The 20,731-nt window shown below is 40.6% G+C and overlaps 1 protein-coding gene across 1 annotated transcript; it reads left to right on the top strand.

Moving 5' to 3' along the window:
* The first annotated feature begins 6,357 nt into the window (after positions 1–6,357).
* Positions 6,358–18,778, top strand: ELF5 (E74 like ETS transcription factor 5). Its single transcript, XM_055811267.1, is given in 7 exon segments — positions 6,358–6,484; positions 14,093–14,326; positions 16,532–16,582; positions 17,231–17,286; positions 17,741–17,836; positions 17,838–17,929; positions 18,557–18,778. Coding segments are annotated over 7 exon segments (825 nt in total). The 3' UTR covers positions 18,726–18,778.
* Positions 18,779–20,731: the final 1,953 nt, after the last annotated feature.

Below are 20,731 nucleotides of genomic sequence, written 5' to 3'. Positions count from 1 at the left end.
GACTGTTGCTTTGGACAAACTGATAAGCTATTGCACAAACTCCTTTGTTTGGCTTCACACACAGTGGATGATTGTGTTTCTGAAAGGATCTGCTTGCAACAGAACGACCACAGCATATATGCATTTTCCCCATTGGTAGAGGCAAACTCCATCATTATGTCATTTTGAAAGAAAAGTGGAAAAAGAAAAACAGAAGAAAGGTAAGCAGAGAAGAAAACAGAAAGAAACAGAAAGAAAGTGGGAGAGAGAGAATTTAGTTTAAGGACAGCGAGGCGAGTGCAGTTGAGCAAAGGAAGAAGGGATCATCTAGGGCTAAGGGTCTCCCACATGGGAGCCCGCAGACGAAGCTCCAGTCATGTTTGTCAGACACCATCTTGTGTAATGGAAGGTACGTCGCCTGGTACAATTGCTGCTCTGAAATGGCTAGCCAGGACACTACTCCAGGTTGGCTCTCTGCCAGCTTCATTAGCACTGCATCTTGGCATGGCCCATATTATGTTGGGGAGATAAAATGTGACACTCCCTCTGAGTCACTTGTATTCACACCATGCAACAGCATTACCTTACATCAGCTGCTTCTCCCTAGGCATGCTGTGCAGCACCACTAACACGGCATGTGCACAAGAGCAGCACAGTGAAGCTGATGAGGCACTCTAACTGCACAGCAATGGAGCAAATACATGCTTTCACTTGAAGCAAGAACACAAAAGAAAAGAAGAAAACTGAACCAAAGGGATCCTGCAAGCTTCTGCCTCTGTTGCCTCATTTAGAGAGCTGGGCAGAGACAGACCTAATGAAGTTCAACAAAGGCAAGCGTGAGGTCCTGCACCTGGGGAGGAACAACCCCCCACACCAGCACAGGCTGGGGCCTGACCTCCTGGCAGGCAGCTCTGCCGAGAAGGACTGGGAGTTCTGGTGGGCAGCAAGTTGCCCATGAGCCAGCAGTGAGCCCTTGGGGCCAAGAAGGCCCATGGGACCCTGGGGTGCATTAGGAGCAGTGTGGCTGGAAGGTTGATGGAGGTGATCCTCCCCCTCTACTCTGCCCTGGTGAGGCCACATCTGGAGTGCTGTGTCCAGTTGTGGGCTCCCCAGTTCAACAGAGACAGGGAACCACCGGAGGGGGTCCGGCAGAGGGCTGCAAAGATGCTGAGGGGACTGGAGCATCTCCCTTGTGAGGAAAGGCTGAGAGAGCTGGGCCTGTGTAACCTGGAGAAGAGAAGACTGAGAGGGGATCTTATCGATGTCTACAAATATCTTAATGGCGAGCGTCAAGAGGATGGGGCCAGGCTCTTTTCAGTAGTGCCCAGGGACACTGAAACGCAGAAAGTTCTTTCTGAATACGAGGAAGACCTTTTTTACTTTGAGGATGACAGATCAGTGGAACAGGCTGCCCAGAGAGGCTGTGGAGTCTCCTTCTCTGAAGACATTCAAAACCCGCCTGGATGTGACTCTCTGCAACCTGCTCTAGGTGAACCTGCTTTAGGAGGGGGTTGGACTAGATGATCTCCAGAGGTCCCTTCCAAGCCTGACCATTCTGTTGTTCTGTGATTCTATCACTCCTCCCTCCTCCATCCCTCTGCCACCCCAAATGACAGGTCTGGTTGACAAATTCTTGAAGACGGGAAAATTTTAGTACAAAGGCCACCTAAAATACATTAACAATGAGGTATTTTCAGTATTAGAAATAGTATGTCTCAGGAGAATTGAGGTGACCTACGTGCCTAAATTTTTAATTCTTGCTGGTTATGCAGGCATCCTCAAGAGACTACTAATTAACATGGGCCTCTGTGGCACAAAAATATATTTTGATTTAGGCTGACCAAAGCTCTTCCTAATTTATACTAAAAAGAAGTATCATTTTATGTTAGATGTACTCATTTCAGTCTCCATCCTATCCACCGCTGGTGTCTCTGATCTGGTGCTTCTAATAATGCCAAGCATCATATCCATGAACATTCAAATCACTTTACAGCCATTTTAGACCTAAAGGCAGCTGCATCTGGGCTAAAATCCAGCAGGTTTTGTGGATCTCAGAGGCACTGTGCTCAGCCAGAGAAGTTGTCTGACACGAGATGAGTGCTGTCCTTTCTCTAACACATGCAGTGTGGTTTGCTGCATGACTTTAAGCCAGTCGTTTTTCTGCATCCTGGTCTTTGCCAGATGTAAATGGTGAGAATGTCACTCCATGGGCTTTGAGAACTCTGAACAAAATGCGACAGCCCTTCTTACATGCTAAGGTCTTGAAAGCAACAGTGAGAGTCTCCTTAGTTCAAGTGCTTAAACAAAAGATTTGCTTAAGGTGGTCCAAGACTCATGCTCACATGAATCAATACTTTTTAGAGAAAGGAAAAAACAACATGGGATAAAGGTAAACTTTCCACACTTGAGAATGTTTCTCCCTTGATTCCTGGGCTTTGTTATACCATATATTATCACTGTCATCAAAAGGGGTGTGTGTAAGAACTTGAAAAACTAAACGAACCTGTCTGTAAGGTGTTCCATGGATCACAGTCCTGCAGGCGGCTTTATTTCCAAAGTGTCAGGCTGTGCTGCTGTTAAAGCCTCCTGCTCCCCCTTGCTTCCAAGATCTGCTTCTGGACTTAACTGCCGCATCAGGCATAGTTACCTACCTACAAGTAAGCTCCATTTCTTTATTGAAGTCATTGTTTTTAAAAGAGCTATAGACTGTCAAAGTGGTTTTGCTGTGATGGTTTTATCAGGCATCAAACTGATGTACTGCCTGCCATTCTCATTTGTGCATCACGAGTTTTCTCAATGATAAACAATTGACCTGATTTAATGAATGAATAGTGGAGACAAGGATGAGCCTCAACAAATACTTTAAAAAAAATTAACAATCTAGGCCTGTCTACCTAAATCAAGAGATCGTTTGTAATGTGACAGCTAATTAATAGCTTCTTTGAACCCAGTACCAATTGGAGTAAAACCAAGAGCTGTAAAGCACTCCTGTTGTTTAGAAAAACCTGCCTGCCTCTTCCCCTTTCTATGTCCCCAAAGTGTATTTAAGCAGATATATGTGTGTACATAAGCAGCACCAGCTAACTGAAATACTATTCGATGTGACCCAAACCAATATCCTGTTTCAATAAAATATTTGAAAAGAGATTATCCTTGCCAATGATATGAATAATTAACATTATTTTCTGGAACACCTATAGCTCTACATGGGAGCAGCAGTAGGGATAAAACAGGATTTTTACTTCCCAAATGGCTTTTGCTGCCTGTCTCAATGTGGTCAAGCCTGTTGGTAGGATTTGAAGCCGGCAGCTTTGCCTCACACCTGTGAGCCCACGTCTAGTCCTCAGCAGGGGCTGAGGCTGCCATTCCACATCACTAAGTTAGTTTCCCAGCTTGGAGAAATAAGTTTCCCTCACAATAAACTACAAAACCAAGCATGAGCCTAGTTCTGAATTTTTTCATATCCAATGGTTTTGGTTTGGCTTTATTTCACACGCCTCTTTGCTTGTAACAGTTCATTCATCTGCCCAGGTATCATTTCACCTTGAGCAAATCTACTTTCCACATTTGAAAAAACATTATGAAATTCACAAGCAAGGTGCTAAATCTGCTAATCTGCCATTACCATTTGGATAGCAGCGGTGCAAATATTAATATAACAGCTTCTTACCTTTCTAGCTAAATCTTACCCTGATGGAGGAAGGATTATAATCTTGCATAACATTGTTTTATCTAAGCCGTGAGTATTTCCATTTTTTTTCTTTTTTCACTAAAAGCACTAGCCTAAAAATGTCAACAGAGAAACTGTAAAGAAAATGTGAACTCACCTTCCTCTCACCCTTTTTAATTTCCATTTCTAGTAAGAAGTAACTCTTAAACTTGTGAAACTCTCAGATAGAAATTATTTCTGCTGACAGCCAGTACAAATAAACTGTGAAATTCTATCCTTGATGAATTTGATGGGAAAATTCTGTCTTGAGTAGGACTGGGATTTCATTCTAGGCATTTATCTGTGGGAAATCTTACATATGGGGAGGCAGATATAGAGAGTGGGGGAGACACTCTGAACAGATTATCTTTGCAATCATTCTTAAAACATGTCTCTCCAATGATATGCAGAGATATTCTGTTCTCTCCAGAATGGCAATTTCGCTTTCAGTTTATTTCTGACCACTGAGTCAGTACCAGGGTATACTCACAACATGCAGCTCGTAGCCCTGTGGGGGTGACTGTTACAGGAACAGGAGTATGCTGGCTGCAGAGGGTACAGGTGGGAAGATCGTGGTCACAACACATGTCCTGAAGGTCTCCACCTTTTTCAGAATTGTTAACTGGCATCATTTACTGCACAGATGTAGGTACCTCTCTGGCAATGTCCTGTCACTACAGATCTGGGTTGTCAACGACTCAGTTCAACCTGTACTTCTGTGACTTTCTATCCAGCTCCTCTGCATGTCTCTGTCCTGCCACCCCTTGGTGATTAATGAGCAGTGAAATTCTTCTGTTGAAGAATTCCCATTGATTTCAAGAGGGCCAAAATAATTTTTCCTTTGGGTAAACAATTATTTTCTTTTACCTAGATGGTAAACATGAGTAGGTCTCTACTTTGTTGCTTTTCAAAGACACTTGGGTCAACACACTTGCATTGTAGTAAGAAGTGGTTGATCTCTTTCTACCTGGCCCTGTGAACTTCAGAATTCTGTACATAGTAAGCCAATATCATCTTATTAAAGTAGGAATTAAGCATTAAAGCAATTGCACAAAAAACTAAATAAGTGCATTTTGTACTTATTTTGATTTGGATTACATTATGCAATAACTCAGAACTGATAAAAATGTCACTGTTTTGACTTTCTACATGGATATGACACTGGGAACCTTCCTCTCTGTGGGGCACTCAGAAATAAAAAAATCAGACTGGAACCATCACAATCTTAAATTCTGGTAATCCTCTTATATTTCAGACAGGACCACTGGATTCGCATGGATCACTTTGTATGAATTCTGTAAAATTCTGTATTGCTCACTGAATATATGGTATACATCCAAAAGCACAATTACACATATATATGTGATGTTCGTGAACTATTACCTTGCCCTACATATGAATTTCAGCATATCAAAGGATTTCAGGAGCCTTCCAAATGTTTCCATGCTCCATATCTCACCAATTCTTTATTTAGACTGAGATCAGAGTTTTCTTTCAGTTCTGCAACCTATCCATGAAAACTTCTGAATCCTTCACATCTCCTCAGTATACACAGCTTTATGGAAAAATTTTGACTACACGTTGATCATATTACCCTTCTAACCATCTCAGATGTCTTTTGCTAAAAATAGTTATGAAAGGCAGAAGCAGCTTACGTCTGAAGAAAAGAGCCAAAACTAGTTCGAGCAGTTTTGTGCAATGTCTGAAAGTCAAGAGCCACAATCAGGTCCATTTGTGTGTTCACAGCAGTTAGTCCATGGAACATTTCCAGTCTATCTCGAACAGGAAAGCAGACATGAAATAGAACATAAAGAACCATAATTCCTTCCTTCAAGTCTTTTAAGCCATCACCATTTCTACTAAATCTCATACGGCAGGTGTAGGGACTCAGGCATTATGAGTCTTAGTCATAAAGAACAGATGAATCCATGCATGCATATGTATATGATACATGTATAAATGAAAGGGAAGGGCAAAAATTATCTTCTTCTGTACCTACTACTTTAGTTCATATTTTCCTTGGCCACTCGTTTGTTTCAGTGAAAGAAACATTAGTTCTCTGCTATTTTATTCTTCAGTCATCTCAGTTTTGGTGCAAGAACCTTCTTCCCTGAAGGTACAACCAATTTTCTGCATAATATCTCAACTTCTAATCTCTTTTGAAAACACATTTTTTTCTCAGACTTTGTTAATCTTCCCACACTCTGGACTGGCTGACATCTGTGGCAGTGTCCTACAAAGTCAGTATCCTTATGGCCCGAATGATGTTTTCTCATACATTTCTATGGGGACTTGCAAAAGATTTTTAACCAATGATGTCATTAAACCACAATCTCATGCACACGTTTCTAATTATTTTATGGCTTATACCTCATTCATTTTTACATACATAAATTGCATTCTCAAATTCCTATGAACGTATCATTACAAACATTTTTACTGTAAATCTACCTATTCTATATTCATCACCCACATTGTTTCTGAATTTCTTGATTCCTTCACTGTAGTTTCAGAAGACCATCATTAGCTTCTGCTGAGGTTTAGGCAATGGTGGGCAATGGTCCCTCATAGATCTGTACATACACAGTAAGGGAATAATGCCTGAAGTGTTATGACTTTGGTCCTTAGTACTATCATTTGATCTTCAACTAATGTGTTAATATTTTAAGATGATGCTAGAGTCAGTAACTGAGAGCATGTCTCTGTCAAACAAAATGGTTTGTGAGCCCCTGATGTCTTTGACAGGGTTATTTGGGACAACCAAATATTACTATACTGCCTGTGATCATCAAAAAGGTATGTAGATAGACACCAATAGAAAAAAAAGTACAATGTTCAAAACTCAGGAGTGATCTGAATTTAATTCATTCAAGACTATTCATGCAACAAACAGGCTATGGATTCCGAAACTGCTCCTTAAGCCTTCTATTATATGCATTCTATTTCCTCGTCTTACTGACCTTTTCAGGCATATCACCAGCCATGCAACATAAAAGTGCACAGGAAGAGTAGTAAGAAGTAACAGCTTTAGTTCTGTTATGCCTTGTGTTGATCTGATGCTTTCCCCTTCATCTGAAAAAATGCTACAGCTAATGCAAGCAGAAACTTCCAAAGGACAGCATGGTTCATTAAGAGGGGCAGGACAACTATGACCTCAGATTCTTGATTACTTTTGTTCACCCCATCTGATTGAAATGCAGCATTTATCACTGAAAATATTCCCAAATACAGCACTTCAGCTACGTAACAGAAGTGTAAATTTGGGAGATTTACAGTTGCTCAAATGCTTTGCAACTTTGTAATGCCTAGCAGTGACTATATAAATGAAACTAGAGCTGCAGAAAGCCACCAGAGAACGGTACAGCTGTAGAAATGCATCCATAACAACACAACAGTTCTCCACTTGGCAGAATTTGCCAACATCAAGCACGCAATCCTCTAACTGTGCATATGGAAATGCTACGCTTTACCGGGCCACACATCCCATGTGGAGATCCCAACTCTGAAGGAATTCCAAATGTCCTGGTTTCAGGCCAGGTTGCTGTTCAGAAGCTTAAGTATTACTTGTTAGAAATCTTCCCCCTTCTAAACAGTCCTAATATTCTTCTCTGCACTCAGGCTGAATGATTCAACAGGCTCTGAAAGGAAAATTAGCACAAGCCACTCATAGAATCATTTAGGTTGGAAAAGACCTTTGCTATCATCAAGTCCAACCATTAACCCAGGACTGTCAAGTCCACCACTAAATCATGTTGCCAAGCACTGCATTTACACATTTTTTAAACACTTCCAGGGATGGTGATTCCACCACCTCCCTGGGCAGCCTGTTTCAATGCTTGACTAACCTTTCAGGGAAGAAATGTTTTCCTAATATCCAATCTAAACCTCCCCTGGTGTAACTTAAGGCTGTTTCCTCTTGTCCTGTCACTAGTTATCTGGGAGAAGAGACCTGCCCCCATCTGCCTACGGCCCACTGTCAGGGAGCTGCAGAGAGTGATAAGGTCCCCCTTGAGTCTTCTCTTCTCCAGACTAACAACCCCAGTTCCCTCAGCTGCTCCTCACAAGGCTTGTGCTCCAGACCCTTCACCAGCTCTGTTGCCCTTCTCTGGACACGCTCCAGCACCTCAATGTCCCTCTTGCAGTGAGGGGCCCAAAACTCAACACAGTGTTTGAGGTGCAGCCCCACCAGTGCCCAGTACAGGGGGACAATCACTCCCCTTGCCCTGCTGGCCACACTGCTTTGGACACAAGCCAGGATGCTGTTGGGTTCTTGGCCACCTGGGCACACTGCTGGCCCACGTTCAGCCGGCCGTCAGCCAGCACCCCCAGGCCCTTTTCCCCCAGGCACTTTCCAGCCGCTCTGCCCCCAGCCTGTAGCGCTGTGTGGGGCTGCTGTGACCCACGTGCGGGACCCGGCACTGAGCCTTGTTGAACCTGGTACAACTGGCCTCGGCCCACGGGTCCAGCCTGCCCGGATGCCCCTGCAGAGCCTGCCTGCCCTCCAGCAGCTCAACACTCCCCCCAGCTCGGTGTCGCCTGCAAACTGGCTGAGGGTGCACTCGATCCCCTCGTCCAGATCGTCGATAAAGATACTAAACAGAGCTGGCCCCAGCACTGAGCCCTGGGGAACACCACTTGTGACCGGGCACCAGCTGGGTGTAACTCCATCCACCACCACTCCTTGGGCCCGGCCATCCAGCAGCTTTTAACCCAGCGCAGAGTGCACCCGCCCAAGCCGTGAGCAGCCAGTGTCTCCAGGGAAAGCTGTGGGAGATGGTGACAAATGCTTTACTAAGGTCCAGGTAGACAACATCTATCATGTTTAAGCAAAATATGGGTTTCTGCAACATTTTTTCTCTTCCAAAGCTATTTTTGTCCTTTTACATGCAAACACTGTTGATCTTACAGAAAAGACCATTCCTGCCAAGGCACAGTTTGAATAATAAGAAATAGAAACTTCTACATGGCTTCTGATGGTACTAACCCATGATCACTGACGATGTACTGTTTTGTTTCTGTATAGCCAAGTTTGACATACAAAGCAGAATACAAATCTCTTCTTTCAACTAAATGGCTGTATTTAAAGCTCTGCAGGAACTGAATTTTTATTGCTAAAAAACTCATATTGTTTCCATATTAGTTTTCATTCCAACTTAGAACACAATTCTAAATTCCATGTGAAATCACACAAGTATTCTGTTTTAGAATTTAAATACGCATTTTTAAATATCTGATGTGATTCAATTTAAACTTAATCTTGGATCAGTCAGATAATTCTTCTTTTGCCTTAATTTTTGTTATAGATTTTCCGGTTATTAAATTTTCTTCCACTTTTTTAAACAAACAAAAAAACCAACCCACAAGCACAAAACCCACAACAGTGAAATTGAAATAATCCCAAAAGAATTTCTGATATCAGCAGATCAGCATTTGCCAAAGCAGCCTGTTTGAGGCATTTTGACAATTTCTAGCTTTACTGCAGTCTGTTACTTATTAACAGTATAAAGTCTGTAACCCCACACCTGTGCAGCCCTGAATTCATCCAGGTGACCCGTGGTTCAGCATCTATACCCCAGCAACTTTGTTATCGAACACCAGTTGTAACTAAGTGCAAAGCCCCCTCAGTTCTTAAGATTCACATCTCTGGGCCACAATCAGGTCATACTGCCTCTTGCAAAGCAAAGCCAAGCTGAGGAAATAATTAGCCTTTTCTGACCAGGGTAGTAGCTCGACAATGTTTTCTATTGGAGGACTAAACATGGTCCTCCACATGTTTTCTATTGCTCAATTTTTGATTATTTTAGGTATTCCAGGAGTCCTTCACAATTACAGTAATTTCTCTCCTGAATCAAATTTAAACCAGTCAGTGAGTTGTCTTACCATCCTTTCCACAGTAGCCGAGGAGTACATTTAATATTTCTAGCACACACAAATAAAACCACTACTGCAGTGCCACTAGCATTGCACAAGCAACCCTTGAACAGAAAAGTACTTTGCTCTGAAGCCAGAGAATAATGTAAATCAACATAGTAACATTCAACCTACACCTTCTCCTGGTGACAGTAATAGGCTCAAGGGTTGTGATGGCTATAGCTTTTGAAAAACCAGTTTTGTACTTCCTAGAAACAAAGTAGAAGCTCAAGGTTCAACAAATGAAAAAGGGATGGCAAGCCTGCCTAGAAAGAAACAGATTAAGACCACTGATTTACAGGCTATCACTGGGCTCAGCTCTTGTGCTAGAAAGAGCACTAGTATTTTTATGTATAAGGCCAAAGTAATTTTCTACAATATTTTTTCAAAAAATGTGCAATTGTTCCAGCAAATCCAATCAGACTTCAGCCTGGAACAGTGCACCATGCCTATGTTCCTATGGGGTTTCCCTTTACAGTTCCCACATTGCTCATTTTAATGTTTTTATTTTCTGGCAATCAGAATATATCAGGATTTATATTTGGGGGCATCTTTTTTTTTTTTTTACATACAAAGTGGAGGAAGTTACAATCTGTGACACAAAAAATATTGTATCAGTTTAATTTCTTCTCTTTGTTTTCCAGCAGTGGGTGAAAAAGGAAAAGCAGTACAGAAAATACACAAAAATTCTAGCTCCAAAAATTAAAACATTATGCCTAAATGAAATATATCTTTTCCAGCTGACAAAAATCTGGGCCTAATTATACAGGAATGATCTGCCTCCCCTATATTAAACCTGGGCTACAAATAAACAGATCCTCCAGTTTTGGTATGGCTGATAGCAGTATTCCCCCACTGTAAGCACACATACCGTATTAGCTTGCCTGCACATGCCATGCAGAAATCAGTGCATCCCAGGAAATTCTGGACAGCTGCCTTTTATTTGGCCTGCATTCCTGAACCTACTTGATACTTACTGCCTTCCATAGCTTTGCTTGTCACCACTGATAAAAACCACGTCCCCCGCAAGGCAGGAGACTTATTTCAGCAGTGTCACCTTAGCTAGGGGACATGAATCAAGTCTACTGATTGAAACAACCTGTGCAGTCTGGGAAGATAATGTCAACAAATGCCATTCCCTGAGGGCTGGACACTACCCAGCACAAAAGGGTTTAAACACCCAGGCTCAAGGGGAAGTACAATAAGGTCATCTATGTAGTTGAACAAGCAGTGGAAATCACCTTAAAATGGTGGAAAGGGCAAGGTCTGAATACTGTGCTTTCTTCTCTGCTCTCAGCTACCCACCATCATCCTTCCAGCTGTCGTCCTCCTCCGCCGCCTTCAGGCTGTAGTTTTAGGCACAATTCTGGCATGTTCCTGCCACTGGGGTATCTACCTGCCCCCACCTTATCTTACTGCATAGCTTTTACCCTTATATTTTTGTATGGTGATACGAAATTCTACCTGCCCCTTTCTTTTTCTCTAAAAGAAAACCTGAATCTTCCATAGAGCCTTTGTCTTTGGCAGATCTTTTCTTCCACAGTGGCATAATACCTTGGGCACGTCCATCATTTAGAAGATGGGAAAGCTCCCTAAATGCTTAACTCTGATATGAGAAATAAAAATTGTGAACACACACAAAGGCGAAATTTTGGTGTCAGCACCTTTTAGATGCTCACCATACACAACAGTGCTTCAGGGGGACCTGAAATACTCTAAAAAAAACCCTAAACCCACAAAAAAATTAGCCTTTTCAAAGCCAAAGCAAACAAGGAAGCTGGACCAGATGAGTGCTGTTCCATGAAAGAAACATGCTGTACCATTTATATGACACTACAAATAATTGTCAGCAAAGCTGATATTTATCACAATCAAGTCAAAGTTTCAAGGCCAATGGCCAAAATATTTCAAGATTGTTCACTGTACTTATGAAATGGTGTAATAAATAGTACTGCTTTTCTTTCATGTTGCCTTAAGATAGAAAAAAAAATAAAGAGCAATCCAACAGTCTTGTAGATAGAAAAACAAAGCTATGACCTTTGCACTCGGCTATGTATTGCACACAGATACATGAAAGGGTCTGGGCTGGCTTGCTGCAGTAACACAGGGCTAAATCACACCCAGCCCCACAGGGAGGCCCCTCTGCCAGTCTAGCTGAGGATGGTGATGCTCCAGTTTTCCAAAGGGTGGCTGAAGGCTGTTGGCAGAGGATTAAAAAATAAGAAAAAGCCTGGTTCACAAAGGGATCGGTTCAGCTTTCTGCTTTTCTTGAGCAGCCTCTGAAGTTGGGATTCCTGTAGAGCTCAAGCCTAATTTTAAAGATTTTTTTTTTCCTGGCAGAAGCCTTGTGAGCCTGGTGCTCCCAGCACTCCCATTCTTCCTGAAGGAAGCCTTCAGACTCTGAAATAGCCAGGTGCGTGCAGTCTGCAGGGCTCAGAAAGCCGATCCAATGTCAAACTCATCTGATTTTCCTTTTAAATAAGGAAGTAAATAAAATCTGAGATTGAAATATCCTCAAGCTATGGGTCCCAAAAGTCAGACCCAGTACTTCTGCCCACCTCTTCACTTTGCTAGGATCTCACAGTAACATCTCAGAGTTTAAAACACAGTATTCAGTATGACATTAATTCTGTATGTGCATACATATGAAGATATTTATAGCATGGGAAAGATTCATGAAAGCAACCACAAATTCCTCTGTAAACTTTTATGACTTATAATTAGAAGTATTAACTACTTTACACGAAGCCATGTAGGATGCAAGGTCCACATTTCAGTGATCCTGTCACAAATTTTGAACCCTTTGGGTTAATTTTACTACGGAAACTCATGCAGCCTATTTGCGTCATTTTGCACCCTGAACTGGCTGTCTAGACAAATAACAGACACAATTCACTTGGCTTGCAGTGTTAGCATAACCCATTTTGATTAACAATTTTATATAAGCAATGCCTAAAATCAAATATTCAGGATTCATTTGAAAATGAAATAATAGATAATGGATGACTGGACTAAGAAACTGTGAAATATAAGTGCAAGATGTTGTAAAACGTGAAAATAAACTAAACCTTTTATGATTTCTTTACACTACTCTCATTCATATGTTTGATTGCCTTTCTGTCGCTATTTACTGTTCTGTAACTGTGCCACTCCAGTGATATGCTAAGTATTACAGATAACATATTCCAGTTTAAAATCTTTAAAGCTCCTAAAGCAATAATGTGTCAAGGCTGGGATACCTATAACTGCCTAAGAATCGCACCTGAGAGAAATTACTAGTTAACCTTAAAAAGTTTAACATAATACAAGTAACTTGAGTAATGAATGAAATAATGATTCCAAGATGTAGACTTGAATTCTATTTTCCCTAAGCGTTATCTGAACGGATACAGAAAGGACGTATCCTTGCCATTACTTAGAATTCTTCCAATCACCCAGAAAAGCCATCTGCATATGCACAGACATCCAACAGAAGACTGCAAGATTAGACCTTCCCATGCATGTAGCTGTCTGGGACAGAGAAAGAAAAAGCAGAGCTTTTTGAAGAGTGCACCCATCAATACAAACCCAATCAGCTTCAGTAATAGAAGCCTGTGTTTGATTCTAAAGAAAAAGTGTGTGATTCACAAATTATGCTTGTTAGCTGCAGCAAACAGGTTTATCATAGCAGGACTACATTTCACATCAGTAATAGTTAAAATATGCTATTGTAGGGAAAAAAATGTTTATTGCAAATACAGATATATATTTCTACAGATTCTGCTGGTAACTGCATTGCTGAGAAGAGAAGCCTGTTAAAAAATTGGGCATTTAACTGGCAAAGTAGTTTTAGGTTACAATAGCCTTGCAGGTTTACTTGGAAGCTCTTTCACTCTTCCTTTTATCTGTTAAATGCTTCTCCAGTGGTAAGTGTGTCAACAGTAACATATTTTTCAGTTTCTGATCTAAAAAACCCACTATATTCTCTACAACAACATTAACAAGATTATTTTAGATGAAAGAACTTGCTGGAATTGTAAAGAAAATAATAATAAATAGATGGTATTTACCCATCCGCCACAGAGTGTAGCTCGGTGTCTTTGAATGAGAGTACTTTCACATCTAAGACCCAAAGTTATTTCAGTCTAGGAATGCATCACTCCTTTTTATTGCAGAGTTCTCACAAATTCTGTACTCTAATCTTTTTTAATTGCTTTGAATTGCCATTTTAAGAGGGGCATTTTCTTTCTTTTTTTTTTCACACGTAAGCACTTTCTCTTGAAATGTCTCACACAATTAGTACGAATATTTGAAATACAAAAGGCTGTGACAACAGGAGACAGAAAAATGCAAAAGGCAGGGCTTGATGTGTTCTAGAGGAATAAGGAAGGAAGACTGCAGTTGTCACCGAAGGAGGAAGAGGGATTAGTTTTGTTTGAAATACACTTATTAAAATGAAGCACACTATGACTTTTACATTGCCATGTTCCTCTTCCTTATCAAATATGTTGGCAGATTCTTATTCTTTTTGGACATCCATCCACCCAGAATACCGGAGTAAGCACAACATCTGTGAATGGTTGAAGTTTTGCTGTGAGCAGTGCAAACTAGATGCCAACTGCATTTCCTTTCCCCACTTTAATATCAAGAGCTTACAGCTGTGCAACATGACTCAGGAAGAGCTCCTACATGCTGCAGGCATTTAAGGCAGATACTAGTATTTCATCTCACAGAACATCAGGATGCACAGTTAGTGTTCCAGATATCAAACACAAAATAAAAGGCATTGCATTTTTGTGTGTTTCATGATAACAGAAAATATGGGATACACACCTCAAGTACTGAAGAAAGGCAAACCATAGAGGCCATTTAGATATGAGGAGTACACAGAAATATGTCAGGCAGAAGAAAAGCCCAATGCAACTTTGGACCTCACAATTACACGCAGACCAGGCTCGTCTCTGTAAGCCAGTCAGATCTCCAAAGAGACCCCAGCACTGGTCTGTCCTTGGTCTTTCTACTGAAACTAGTCAGCCAGCATAAAATCTGAAGGAGGTTTACATCCTGGATATAGAAAGACATATAAATATTGTAATTCTTGTAATTCAAAATAGTGAAGGTTGCTCTGCTTCTTAAAAAGTAGGCAATTTTTTTTTTGATGGGGTTATTATCAGTGCAGTATGCACTGATAATCCACCTCATTAGTAGCATTTTTCATGATGCTCTTCAATGGAAACACTTGTAATTTACTATTTTCACCTTGTCTTGGAAGATTTGTTACTGCTTACATTAATCTAGGTTCAAAAACTAAGTTATTGACAGGTTTTTTTAAGTGAAATAGAAGTTAAATCTGTGTTGCAGACACCCTTTCTCTATATTCACTAGTTCCCAAAGATTAAATAGTGTCTATACCAAGATAGGGTAATTCTACCGGTGTCCTTTGTTATGGTATGAACAAAAGAGTTTCCACTAAGCAGGGAAATTCAGAAGTTAATTTCCCTATGCCCTAGCAATGAGAAACTGAGGAGCATTTTAGTTGCTTGAAGCCCTCAATAGCTTAACCCTTCCCTGGCTTAGAGGAGTATTTCACCAAACTGGAGCCATAGGGCTGCTGGAAAACGATGAAGGGCTTAGGCATGCAAGTCCTGAGGGTCCCATGGGAGCTGACACTGCCAGTGGCTCCTGATGGTGAGCAGCTGCTGTGTCACAACATGTTAAGAATTTAACCGTCCCTTACTGGTCCATTACCCACCTCTCAGCTGCCCAGTGGGCAGAGCGGCCAGTGACACACAGGGACCAGAAAGGGAGAAGGCAGCATTGCAGGGTGATCTAGGTACATGGCAAACATGATGGGGCAGGCTGAAGCTGAAAGGAACAGGAGCACTGAGAGACTGGGAAGACCAGTGACAAGGCAGTGCATAAGAAAATATGTATATGCCTTTTCAAATTGTTATAGGGTTGTGCAGTGATTGAGACTGTTGTCAATAGATGTGTAAGACTGGTAGAGATCAGCAAGACTTAGAGGCTGCCAGAAGAACAAAACAACTCTGTTTTAGGATGGCACAGCTCTCCTGTGGGACTGACAACCATCTCTGTCTTCCACCCAGTGTTCATGTATCATGTCAGACAGGCCATTCAGAAGAAAATTATCGAATGCAGAAGACAAAGATATTATTAAGGGAATTAAAGAATACAGAGATGGGAAGAAAAGTTTATTAAGAAAATTAACTTTTTCTAGTCAGTTCACAGACTGAACACTTGACAGTAACTGAAATACAACAGATCATGCATATTCACCTATAACGAACTGCACAAGGCCTGTGAGGAAAGGCAGTATATGGTCCAAAACTGTAAGAGTTTGCCACAACATACTTAAGTGATGGACCAAACTATGGCCACACAAGCAGACTTAATTCTAGCTTTTTCCAATTTTGCATGCTGGACTTACAACATGAATTAAGTTCCTTGAATGCAGATTTGTATGTGCGATGCATTTATTTATGAGTTGTAAATGTAATGACTCCTTTAAATGGTGACACTGTCCTACTAATACAGACAAGGTCCAGCCCTGTGAAAATCTGAGTTCAAACAGAGATTATTTTTAGTTAAGAGGAGGAGGGAGGGAAAACGGCAGGAGTAGTTTTAAAGGGACAAGAGGCTGAATGAGAAAGGACTAATACAAGTGTAAAGAAATGGTGAGAAGCTATGATACAAATGGCAGCAGAAACCAAGTGCAAAGGGACCAGAGAGAAAGGAAACAGTACACATGAAATCATTTTTGCAGCAGATAAATTGAAAAATCAATTCATACTTGTACAGTCTGCATTTTCTACAATGCCTATGCTGAGCTATATTCACTAGCAATGATGCAAAAGGCCAGGACTTGGCTCTCAATTTCAGTTCAGAAATTATGAAGAAAAGTACTGAACACTGAGTTATCTTTTTCCCTTTTAGGCATTTCCTTTCTTACTCAAGCAGAAGAAACTAAGCCAGCCAACAAGAACTGTAAGTAAACTTGTTTGTACATAATGAGCTCCATTCAATAGGAAACATACTTTTCAAAGATTAGCAGTATAGAGCAGTTCAAGCCATTTGTAAAAATGAAAAAAATCCAGGCAATTTTTGTCTAATGCTTTTCCTGAAATACCTGGAGTATGCAGAGAAGTAAAGATTAGCAGAGATCCCAACATTTCTGAATTGGTATTTTGAAGGGAAGCAGGATCCCAGGAGCCTTTGTATATTCACTGAGGCTGCAAGCCAGCCACTGAGCAGAACAAAGCTGTTCTTTTGGCCACAGATTTCAAAAGGGCAGAAGTACAGGTTCATTTCCACGAGAATACTTTAAATTTTTGCAGGAGGTGGTGGTGGACTAACATGCAGTCAGCAATACAGATCCTATTCATCCTAAACACAGCTGAGCTTGCTATTTATCCACTGAGGAGGCAAATGGGTAAATCTAGCAAAATATCAGGTGTCTGACTGCCTAAGCCCAAACAGAATATTCTGTAATCACTCAGATTTGGCTATCAACCAGCTCTAATAATCTAGTAACTCTCAATGAGCTCTGGGGTATTAGCACTTCTGGCTAGATTTACCTGCATTCCACATTAGGATTTAGGCAATGTGAGCTACTCCTTTTGTCAAACCCTTCAGCCAATAAAAGAATACTGAACAAATTCATTGACATGAAAGACACCAGTGAAAATAAAGTCATAAAAATATATATTCCAGAATACTGTTTTACCAATTCTAGCTCATGCTCTATTGGGCCAGCAGTAGACTCCGAATATGCCATGAAACCTTCATAACTGAAAGCATAAGGCCTTGGTGATCATTGATGATCAGTGGAACAGAAGCTATCAATGACATAAACGTTGCAAGACAGTAAAATTCACTAGTTTCTGGAGTAAAAAACAGATTCTAGCATCATAGGTGTTTTGCATCACCCTGATTTATTTTTTTCTGAAGCAAGTAATCTGAAGCCAGTTACAGCAAGGCAATGCACTAAAATTCTGGACGTTAAACTGAGATAAGTAGAATTGATTTGTGAGCTTAACAACCCATTAACAAGATGCATTGTAAATACAGTTATGCCTTAGTACTTTGGCATGAGTAAGAAAACATGCTCTAAATAGCTGTTTTCTTCCTGTTCAAGATCTGTAGAATTTTCATTTGTGGAAATTTGTAAGAACTCTGCTCCTTTCTCTTGAAGAAAACAGTGGCATCCTGGAATGGGAAAACAGGGGACAAGGCATTTTTGGGGGTTGTTAAATCAGAAGCTCTAGCAAAGACGTGGGGACAGAGGAAGAAAAATGACAGAATGAAATATGAAAAATTGAGCAGTGCTCTCTGGTGAGGTAACAGAAAGCAGGATACCTCATTTCAGCTGACTTCTACTTCAGCATCCATTTTTCATAACTATCCTGAAAACTCGGGGCGGGGGCTGTGGTGGTGGTGGTGTTAGGGTGACTGGTTATTTTCTTCATCTTTTTTCCTATAGTCGTGAGATAGCACCCAGTCTCCGCTTCTAAACAATAGCATGGGACTAAATGTAAAGTGGTACAGTTATAACTCTACTGATGACAACAAAGCTGTCTCACTACCTCAGCTGAGAATTTTAGACTGTGTTTGCCAAATGACACACACACACAAAATGGCCCTTGTAGCAGTAACACTGCTGATCTCTTCTGAACTGTGGTAATCTTAAGGAAAAAATACAACCAACCAAAGACCCCATTTATTTATAATTCTTTTATCTCTCAAACAGTGGAAGGCATACTCCAAAGCACCTGGGAGAGTTTAAATTGCTCTTGTGACTTTAAAGAGCTTTAACAGAAAGAGGAGCTCTCTGACTTTAAAGGACACTGACTTCTGCACTCTGCTGCTGCCATGAAGTCCACCTGAAGGACCCCTCCTACTGTGACTGGTACTACTACTTTCTACAAGGTTTCTTTTTTTTTTTTTTCCCCCACCCTGCAGTTACAATTATAAAACTGACATTTTTGAAAGAGTGGACAGAAGGCTGGTGTACAAGTTTGGAAAGAATGCCCACGGATGGCAGAAAACCAAGATAATGAACCGCCCCATGCTTCCTTCTCAGCACAAAACATGCCACAGCCTGAATTATCCAGGTGCAATGAACATTTGAGGGAACATTTTCTGCTCCCTCTCTCCCCTCTGCCAGTCTGGATAAATTCATTGTAGTCTGCTTCAAGAGACAGACTAGAGTAACAAAAACAGCACTTGAATTTTGGAGTCATCTTCCCCTTTGTGCTTTCTGCCAAGCACTATCTCCTAGTACACTTTTAGGAATATCCTTACTGCTGCTCAAGATACTAGGATAATTTTAATACTTAAAAATTCCCTGCATCTCTGTCTCAACCAGTTTGTCCACTGAGAATGATTAATTTCCTGCCCGTTTCACTACCATTAAAAAGAGATTGTTTAGGGACATTTCCCAGTTAGGTGCCCATACTTCAGAAGAACACGGAAGAGTTTTTTTCATTTCATAAGGAAATCACTTTTCTCATCCATCGTACCCTAAGCCACTGAATTTCTCAGATATGCTAGAAATCAGTATGTTGTCCAAAATGAATAGTTCGGCCCTGTCTATTTGTCTGCATTTAATATGTCCCATCAATATAGTTAACAAAGAAATAAAGCTCTATTCTGAATTATTTATCAAGCAGCTACCTCCTTTGCCTACTAACTCCATCCATGCAAATATATTAATCCATATATACTTGGTGTATTTGGATTTTTGAACCTAAAAAGAGTTCACTGTACTGTTCCTTCTGTAATATTGCTGAGTTACAATTCATCACACAATATAAATTCTGGTATTTAGCAGAATGAATATAACTTTTATTATAAAGAATTTTGAGGGAAAACAGTCACTTCTGTGAAATCCAAGTTCACTTTATACAAATTCTCATCCATGAAAGTTTGAATTTTCTTTCTATTAACCTTCACAAAGGTGTATTCAAGTCACTTTTGCATTTAGAAGAAGCCATTCTGGAAAGATTACAAGCATTTGCTGAAGTTACTACTTTTGAATTGCAAATGGCTATTTGTGGAGAGGTTTCTATAGAGCATTTGTCCACATCTGTACAAACATAGGTTTAATTCTTCAAGCAGCCTATACATACAGTTGTACCTATACCAATAAAAATGAATGTGCACTAACTGCTCTCAGCTGCTCCATACATCAACTTACAGTAGATCGGTTAGAATGAAAGGTGGTATATGAAAGTTCAGTTGTGGTCTTTGAAAGTATCATAGCTGTTTGGTAGTTCTTACGGGCATTGTTTTTCCCTCGTAATGAATGTAAGCAACAATTATAAATCCATCAACCATTTTAAGCCTACTACAACTAGCATTCAGGGAGTGTTGATAGGGCTCTGGTCTTGCTTTCCAACAGATTGCTCTGCAGCATGTTATTGCATGTAACCTCAGTTCAATTGTCAAGTTCCTTTGCTCCTTAGCCTTAAAAGTCTCATTCTTGTAAATCAGAAAACTATGGCAGTGTCTGCAATACCGATTTGTTTTAAAGAAAGCATTTGGTTTAAGAACTGGGATTATCAAATCAAGTGCTGCTGCAGCAATACTATTTTAGGTTGGTACCACACCACCGAGGGTTAACAGGCAATGGCTGGGATACAGGAGGGCTGTTACTGACTTTACAACCTAGATCATGTCCCAGCTTCATCTCTACCAACCAAACATTGCAAAATTCAGATCAGTGATGTCTATCACTGATATTTCTTCCAAAAATTATGCGTATCTGTTTGGATATCCTCCTCTTACTCATTTTTCCAACCATTTGTTTTTATCTGCATAACAGCTACACACATTCTTCCCGAGAGGTAACCCCCCTGAGGATATGAATACAGTATAAAAGGTGTACTGTGAAAAGTGCTCTAATTTTATTGCAGCTGCCTATTTCATAATGAAACAATTACTTTGCTAAAAGAAAAACCAATAGGCACAGCCAAAACAAGGGTACTGAACACCACAGAAAAATGTTTCTCAGTCTGTTGCAATAAATAGAATTAAGCAATGAGCACATTCAAAATAAATTTTACTACCTAAAATGCACAGTTGTGGTACAAACATATTCTGTTTGGGCTGCTAATTAAAGTAGTACTTTCAAAA

This window comes from Falco peregrinus, chromosome 1, assembly GCF_023634155.1.
Source record: "Falco peregrinus isolate bFalPer1 chromosome 1, bFalPer1.pri, whole genome shotgun sequence".
NCBI lineage: Eukaryota > Metazoa > Chordata > Aves > Falconiformes > Falconidae > Falco > Falco peregrinus.
Note: the sequence above shows the minus strand (reverse complement) of the source record. Positions and strands in the feature narration are given on the sequence as shown.